Source organism: Arvicola amphibius, chromosome X (assembly GCF_903992535.2).
Source record: "Arvicola amphibius chromosome X, mArvAmp1.2, whole genome shotgun sequence".
NCBI classification, from domain to species: Eukaryota; Metazoa; Chordata; class Mammalia; order Rodentia; family Cricetidae; genus Arvicola; species Arvicola amphibius.
In genome coordinates this window covers 66,182,556-66,191,569 of record NC_052065.1, presented here as the reverse complement: position 1 = coordinate 66,191,569, position 9,014 = coordinate 66,182,556, and the positions used below count along the sequence as shown (strand labels likewise).

The following is a 9,014-nucleotide window of genomic DNA, read 5'->3' as shown; positions in this document are numbered from 1 at the left end:
TCTACCTTCTCCTCCTTTTCGTCTTTGTCATTGTAGCCATTTTTGTGATTCAAATTTCAGTATTCTTTACTTGGCCTAGAATTATTCAACATATGAAAATCAAAAAAGAATCTAATAAACTTTCTAGATATATTCTATTTCTTTTCACAATGATCAATAAACTAAAACTATATATTTCTGACTCTGTGCACTAGACTATTCTGAGGACATCTTTGACTGTAGTGCATATTACTGTAACTGTAGTCTTATTAACTTTGGTTTCCTATGTCACCAATGGGTTGATAGCATCCCAGACGCTACTATTCTATTATGATGAGGAATTCCTTTGTAATATAATTTTTTGTCTATAAAAAGAAACCACAAAGTTCTTCAAGAACATTAGCCGTAGGATTTAGAGAATTCTATTATTTATTCTTTACCTAAAATTACATATATGTTTGTATACATTTTAACTAAAGCTATGTGATGACAATACTTTATCCCCAAACCATACACACTCTAATGAAGGCCACAGTGCCAAACAAGGGAAACCCCCTTTTTAGGGTTTTTCAGGAAACTCAAAGACAGACTTTGGTTTTATGACTTAAAGGTCATAGTCATTGCCCTTTGTTGTCTTCCATAATAAAATAGTAAGACCCTATTGGTAAAGAAACCACATACTTTAGAGACAGGACTTGGAAAAACCAAACTTGGTTATGACCTGGAAGCCTCCTCTTCAACAACTACCTCTCATAGTATGTGAGAGAGTCATGCAAGCTGCTGAGAAATTAAAGCAATCAACAGTCTTATCCATCTGTGATGCCAAAGAACCACAACAATGACCAGCACAGATAGATGCTCCAAAAGATGAAACACTGGTGCTTATAGCTTGGGGGTAAGCAAGAGGCACCTGATTGGATCTGAGGAGGGAATTCATGGTTTACAGTAGACTGAATCATCTACTCATGGCTGGTGAGGCCGTGGAACCTCAGCGAGAACCTACTACTGCCACTTTCTAAAACCACTGTAATTTCAAACTAAATTTTAAACATTTATACTTATATCAACAGAAAAAATATGTAGTTTTTCCCATCATCAAAGAAGGTTTTTTTTTCTTTCTTTTCAGCAGCAGTAGTAGACAGAGGCCATTACAGAAAGTCAAAGTGCTGTTAATAACTGACCATCAAATGCCCTTCCCAGTTAATACATTTACAACACAAATCCTATACCTAAAGCTCAAGGAATGTAGTGGAAGAGGAGACAGAAAAATTGTAAGAGAGCCAGAGGACCAAGAGATCTGTTACAAGACAGCATCTTATTTTTTTTCTGCTTTTGCCAACATTTTTTATTTTTGAAATTTTTTTTCTTTTCTATCTCCTCCCCTCCTCTTCCCCCTTCCCTCCCTTCCCCTCCACCCATACCCCACCTCCCTCCCTCTCCAGGCCAAGGAGCCATCGGTGTTCCCTACTCTATGTTAAGACCAAGGTCCTCCCAACTCCCCCCAGGTCCAGGAAGGTGATCAACCAAGCTGAGAAGGCTCCCACAGAGCCCTTCCATGCAGAAGAATCAAAGCCCAGCGCCATTGTCCTTGGCTTCTCAGTCAGCCTCCAAAATCGGCCACATTCAGAGTACGGTTTTGTCTCATGTTCCATCAGTCCCATTCCACCTGGAGTTTGTGATCTCCCATTAGTTCTGTCCCACCGTCTCCATGGGTGAACGCACCCCTCACGGTCCTGACTTTCTTTCTCATGTTCTCCCTCCTTCTGCTCCTCATCAGGACCTTGGGAGCTCAGTCCAGTGCTCCAATGTGGGGCTCAGTCATTTTCTTCATCTATCGCCAGGTGGAGGTTCTATGGTGATATGCAAGAAATTCATCAGTATGGCTATAGGAACTGGCCTTTTCAGGCTCCCTCTCCTCAGCTGCCCAAGGAACTAGCTGGGGGTGTCTCCCTGGAAACCCGGGAACCCCTCTAGAGTCAAGTCTCTTGACAACCCTCAGATGGCTCACTTAATTAAGATATATGCTTCCCTGCTCCCATATCCACCCTTCCTGTATCCTATGCATCCCATTCCTCCGAGCTCCCCCCATTCTCCCCTTCACGCTTTTCTCTCCCCATCTTCCCTTGGCCCCGTCTCGCCCCACCCTCAAGTTCCCAATTTTTGCCTGGCGATCGTGTCTACTTCCAATATCCAGGAGGATTACTATATGTTTTTCTTTGGGTTCTCCTTCTTATTATCTTCTCAAGGATCCCGAATTATAGGCTCGATGTCCTTTAATTATGGCTAGAAACCGATTATGAGTGAGTACATCCCATGTTCATCTTTTTGGGTCTGGGTTACCTCACTCAGAATAGTGTTTTCTATTTCCATCCATTTGCATGCAAAAATTCAAGATGTCGTTGTTTTTTTACCGCTGAGTAGTATTCTAACATGTATATATTCCACAGTTTCTTCATCCATTCTTCCACTGAAGGGCATCTAGGTTGTTTCCAGGATCTGGCTATTACAAATAATGCTGCTATGAACATAGTTGAGCAAATGCTTTTGTAGTATGATTGGGCATCTCTTGGGTAAATTCCCAAGAGTGGAATTACTGGGTCCTGGGGTATTAAAAAATTCAAAGAAAGAACACCAAAGTACAGGGGATAAGGAGCAGGGAATGGATTTACAAAGAGTTTCAATGAGGAACAGAAGTGAATATGATCAAAACGCAGTGTATGAAAATCTCAAAAAATAATAAAATACATTATTTTAAAATGAATGTTGGCAATCTCCAATAAACCTTTTTTCATGTTCATGGCAAAGGAGTACATGTTAATCACTCTAACATTCTAATCTCCATAAGTTTATTTGGCCTAATCCAATGCTATGTCCTCCTTACACTTAGATTCCACCCTTAGTATCTATTACTTAACATTTCACTCAAGTTTCCATCTGTCTAAATTAAAAAACCCATACAGTTCTTGTACACCTTAACAAACATCCTTATGCAACACACCTCATCTTTTAGTGCTTGCTGGGACTTGAATTTAATTACATACCCAGAATTAACAGAGATATAACTATAAGAACCCAGGAAGAGACTTGACGGTGCAAGACAGCCTTGATATGAGATTCTGTAAGAGTTTCTTTGGCAAAGGAGAGTTCTTCCTTTGATGAGACTGCTTCTATTGACAAAAGGAACTTGGCTAACCTTAGGATTTCAGTGTCTTCAGGTCTTAAGCATGTTACCATGTCAATTTTGAATATCCCCTTCCTTCCCAATTAATGTCTTCACTTAACAGCAGACATCCTATGAGGTTAGAAGTTCTATTTAAGCTGTTACTTGCTTAAATGAAGGTATCTAGATACCACTTTTCATCATGACAATTCTGTCACTAAGGGAAGAATCTTTCAGAGAAGATTTTGGTGTTTTCAAACCATTACTTCAGCACTTGAACTAGGAATTAAAAACCTCTAATTCATTCCTTTCTTTTTCCACTTGGAAAAATTAGGGATAATTGTATAATCTCTGTAAACTCACTAGTTTTATAAGGATGCCCTAGGGTACCAGCCAGGTGTCATAGTATATGCCTGTCATCTCAACACTTGAGAGGTAGAATTGTGAGGATCAGGAGTCAAAGACTAGTCTCAGCAACATAATGAGTTCAAAGCCCCCCCCCTTGTATGTGTTCACCAAGAAATTTCATTGACTCTATTCAATTATGCTATTTTATACCTCTTGCCATATCATCCTATATACTATCAGAGTCCTTTTTACTACTAGAAATAGAGACATCAAAACTCTTAAATTCAGTTACATTAGAGAAGAAATGTCAAAATCCCAAAACTAATTCAGAATACTTGCAAGATTCTGTTTCTCTGGAATGACCCTCAGTAGCAAAAAATCAGCATTAGTTAGTGTTCTCCAAAATTAAAACTAAAAATAAACAGAACATATAGGATATGACATTTTCTCTTTATGTTTTTATTTTGAGATTATAATACTATTATAGTATTTTCCCTTTTCTCCCTCCAAACCACCCCATATACCTACCCCTCCTTGCTCTCATTCAATTCCTGGCCTTTTTGCCATCAATTGTAATTGCAGAAGAGAGGGTGGAAAGATTCTAAGATAAGGGAAATTTCTTTGCAGATAAGGGAAATTTCTTTGAAGCTGTCTCTCCTAGTAATGTCAGAAGCTACATCCATGAGGTCTCACCATCATGGCTGCCTAAACAGAACCTGAACAAAGACAATGTCAACAGACAGGCTAACATGGAGAGGGAAAGCTCACAAGGCCTCAACCTTAGGCAAATAACTACAGGCAACTAAGGAAAGCAGAGAGCAAGAGAAAATGTCTTCCCCAGGGAAAAGCATCATTTGGTTATCCAATCCCAAGTGATCAGTTCTGAAGACATACATACAAGTGTTATTACACAGACTGAGCAGATTGTGGCTTCTCTTTCTTTTAAGGTAACCATCTTAGATGATTTTTCAGAGCTAGAAAGTTCAAACTTTGTGGCAGTGGGCCACGAAGCTGGAACGTCAGGAACACAGGTGATGTAGTCTTGAGTCTGGAATGTGCAGTGCAGACAACAGCTTCGAACCTCAAGTTACCAGTCTTCAGGCAATATTTCTTTTGCTGGAAAACCTGTGTTTTGCTTTCAAGGCCTTCAGCTGATTAGATGAGGTACAGTTTTGCTACTGATGTTAGTCTTTTTTTCTTAATAGTAGCAAATTACAAGTTAATTGTATCTATAAAATGTCTTCACAGCACCATTAAACATGAGTGTTTGACAAAATAACTGGGCACCAGATCTCACATTCCTAACAAACTAAATATAGCAGTCCCTGAAATATATTTTATAAAAAAGATAAACATTGAATATTCTTAAAAGAACTCCAGTCGGGTAAACAAGTAATTTCAGCAATGCTGTGGTGTCATAACAGAAATTCACCAATGGCTGAACTTGCCTATGAATGCCAAGATAAGAAATGTTAAAGCCTTTGATGCACTCAAGCTGATAAAGGAAACACTCAGTAATTACAGCAGCCCAGATGATCTTAGAAGCTACTCTGGCACATCTAACATTCCTTATGTGGCGAGTCTCTACTGGAAGAAAAGTAATCAGAAAAGCCTCTAGGCTAACACAGCTGAGTAAAAGGGAACTGGCATGTACATTTGCAATTTGGAAGTTCTGCCTCAAGGCAGATTGAAAAGAAGCTAAAGATGTTTCACTATTTGTCACACCTGCTGTGATGGTAGAAAAAATGCTGCAGCCAACTAAGATGTCTGCCTGAGCTATGTTACTAATAAACACCACAGTGGATTTTCTGGATACAGAAGGAAATGTCAATATAAGCATAACATACAGACTAGCAAGCAATCCCCGTAGGGTCATGATGGCGTTTGGAGAAGGTAAGACTAGATATTGGATGTATTTGAACACCAGGTACCTTCGGAGGTCTTTCATATGGTCTCGATGTTTTAAAATGTGAAGTTGGGCAGGATTCCTAGAGTAAGGTAGAGAAGAAAAAAATCTATAATATTATTTGCAACACAACTTAAAGCACTTGAAACTATAGTTCTGTGCGAGAGAGTTAGTGGTTTTAATAGCTTTCCCATGGTTAGACCCAGTTTCGTATTATGTCACACAGACATCTGAAATGACATCTGACTTTTGGTGGCAATTGTTGGCAAAGACAAAAATATTTTTTTCCAGTGCTGGGTAGAATCACACAGGAGGCAGAGAGGCCAGCAGATCTGAGTTCAAGGCTAGTCTAGTCTACATAGTGAGTTCCAGGAGTCAGTTCTGTGTTAGAGAGAACTTTTTTCAAAGAAAACAAAACAACAACAAAAATCCCCTTTCTTTTGTTTCAAAGATTTCTGTATATAAACTGATGTCTCAGGGTTTCATCTTTTTCTTCTGATCACTTAGAGTAACCAAAGAATTAGAAGAAATTTTCCTGAGGAGTTTGGTTCATATATCAGAATTAGGAAAATTCTTGGGGCAGATGTCTAGTGGAGAGAAAACAGTATTCTTCTTGATTAATGCACTGGAAATGAGAGGAAAATGTTACACTTACAATTTCTAAATGAAATTATGACAATGAAAGAAAAGGTGATATTTAAATGCTCTCTCCTCCTTCACACAGAAACACTTTTTAAAGCTAACAACTGTTTCTTCTACAGTCTCCCCCCCCCACCACAATAATTCTTGACATTGATATCCTTTGCATTTAAAAGTAGCATGCCTACAACATTTTTTCCATTCATCTGAAATCTCCTGTATGTCCTCTGTCATAGTACCATCACGACACTAAGGAAGAGCTTTTTGTGTGGCAGCTATTAAAACAAGAGTGACATGGCGAATATCCTCAAGGAAATCATTACACATAGATAGCATTTTCTAGTTAGGATTATCATTGCTGTGATGAAACAGCATGATCAAAGCAACTTGGGGAGGAAAGGATTTATATGGCTTATGCTTCTACATCACAGCTTATCATCAAAGGAAGTCAGAACAGGAACTCAAACAGGGCAAAAAGAAAAAGTGATCCTAATTTTAGTGATTACAAAAAAGCCAAGGCTTTTGTAGGCTCAGTAACTTAAACAAACTCGCATACGACTAAGAAATGCAGGGACTTCTAATACAGGCTTGTCTAAACAGCAAAGTTTTGCTCTTTGCATCCTAACATGTTTTCTAAGATTCTACAAGAACTTACCTTTGGATCCTTTTCATTAACATGAAATTACAGCTTAGGATGTGAATATACAAAGAATTTTTCAAAAAAGTCAGCCTTGCTATATTTCTTCTTTCACCACCTTTAAAACCAATCCTTTAAATTCTTCATTATTAAAGTAATCTTAGGATAGTTTTACAAAGAACTATAGGCAACTAAGGAAGGCTGAGAGTGAAAAAAATTAGTTTTCCCTAGGGAAGAGCTCACCAATTGGTAATTCACTACCAAATGTTCAGCACTGAAAATATATATCTAAATAGCATTATGCAGACTGAGACGGCTATGTTTAGAAATATAGATGCATATGCATACATGCATGCAATAACAGTTTTTTAAAACTGAAAATTTGAAAGAAAACAAAAAGGGGGTTATGGAAGTGCTTGGAGGGGAAAAAAGGGGAAATGATGTAATTATATTTCAATATTTTAAAAAGTGGAAGGAAGGAAAAAGAATATTAGGTGATTGGCACAGGCATATCAAAAGATATGGGTTTCAAGCTGCTTACAAATGGAATAAAGAGAAAGACACAGGCTACAGTATAAAATACTGAAAGAAGAAAAATAAATAATGAAGACAAAATAAATGCCCAAAGAAAACTTCTTTTATTTGTCATTATGTGCAAAAGGATTTGAATCTCAAAAAAAAACCATATTCAGGTCAGGTCTTATTTACTACCCCATGTGTCCTTTTCCATTTAACTCTTTTTCACTTTTAAAGCAAGGCCAGATGCCTTATTCCAATCATCTTTGAGAGAGAGAGAGAGAGAGAGAGAGAGAGAAGCACCAGGCTAATCTTAGGCTAGTTATCACATTTGTGCATTTGTCGATGAGAAAGGGGATTGTTTCATGAATAATTCTTAGAGGAAAGTGGGCCAGGGCAGGCAATGGAGTCAAAAAACTGTTGTTTAGAATTCTGTAGATGACCATATCTCCTGATCTGGGCCAGGAAATCCCACTTCAAAGACCCTTGCATGAGTGAGTACGTGCAAATGTCAAGTTACATCACCTCAGAAGGATGTGAAACCGAACAACTCCGAACCACACAGAAGTGTAACTATGTACTATGATTTCTATCAAAAGCAATCTGATTGTGTTTATCGCTTTGATTGTGGTAATATCTTCGTGGATGTGTGTGTATGCTCAAATTTGTCACATTAAAGGTGATTATTTTTATAAGCTATGTTTCATTACCTATTTTAAAAGATAAATGTAAATCCATTTCAAAAACAAAATAGAGCAACCTGAAATTTGATCATGTGAATTAAAGTTGATGAACTCTGTTTACATTGCCAAGCTTAATTATGGGTTTTCACAAAATACAAAGTGATTTTTTTATAAAAATCAAATGAATTGTTTTCTAAAGTCAGACTAGTCAAACTATACAGTTTTGTTTCTTAATATGGCAAGACAGTATCTAATCTGTACTATTATGACACCAAAGATAAAAATATTTGATACAGATTTGTAACTTGTCCTCCATCAGTTCAGAATTCAGAGGAAGAACACAAACAGAAACATGCGTATGTACATGCATACGAAAATATGCTAGCAAGCAGTAACAGATAGTAAGAGGTAGGGACTTAATGGATACAATGATTTAAGGCAACAACAGCAACAACAACAACAAAAAAAACCTTCACGTTCACATCTACTGGTAATTTGGCTACATTTTTCCTTCATATCGAAACTGACATACGTGTTTGTTGAGATCAGTTACAGACATGCTTAATGCTTCTAGTTAGACATATTAAAAAATACAGGTCATACTTACATGATGATGAAGAATCCAACCAGATACACTCCCCAAGGGGTTGGTGTAGGTAAACAGAACCAGCATAAACTTTCTGTTTAGATGTCTTCTTTTCTGGGCTGCATTTCACTGGAAGCCATGGGTAAGCTGTTCATCTAATGGCTCTGCCAAGGAATTTGCTACAGCAGATTTCACAGGAAATGTCTGAATCATTGCTCTTAATAGTTTTTCTGTGTGTGTGTGTGTGTGTGTGTAATATGGAAAAGTTGATACTTCTATTTTTGTAGCAACATCTTATTTTCCCTTTGAAGATGTGAGGAATGCAGTCTTCATCAGATGAAAAACCACCTGAAGTTTTGAACAAGTTAAAGCTTGGCAATTAAAATCCTTTGTGAAAGAAGACAGGCTATACATAAACAAATATCCACATGCAAGGGAAATAAAATGGAATTTCAAGGGCGAGTCTGAGTCTGAAGGATAAAATATTCTAAAATTCACAGCTTCTCAGTGATTCCATAAGAATTTATGCTAAGAAATGCACAAGGTTATTTTTCTTCATT

The 9,014-nt window shown here is 37.6% G+C and overlaps 1 protein-coding gene across 1 annotated transcript; it reads right to left on the bottom strand.

Moving 5' to 3' along the window:
* Nucleotides 1–2,500: 2,500 nt before the first annotated feature.
* Nucleotides 2,501–8,612, bottom strand: LOC119805116 (P2Y purinoceptor 6-like). Its single transcript, XM_038316970.1, has 2 exons — nt 8,476–8,612; nt 2,501–5,475 (listed from the first exon to the last, which is right to left on the bottom strand). Coding segments are annotated over exons 1-2 (681 nt in total). The 5' UTR covers nt 8,478–8,612; the 3' UTR covers nt 2,501–4,796.
* Nucleotides 8,613–9,014: the final 402 nt, after the last annotated feature.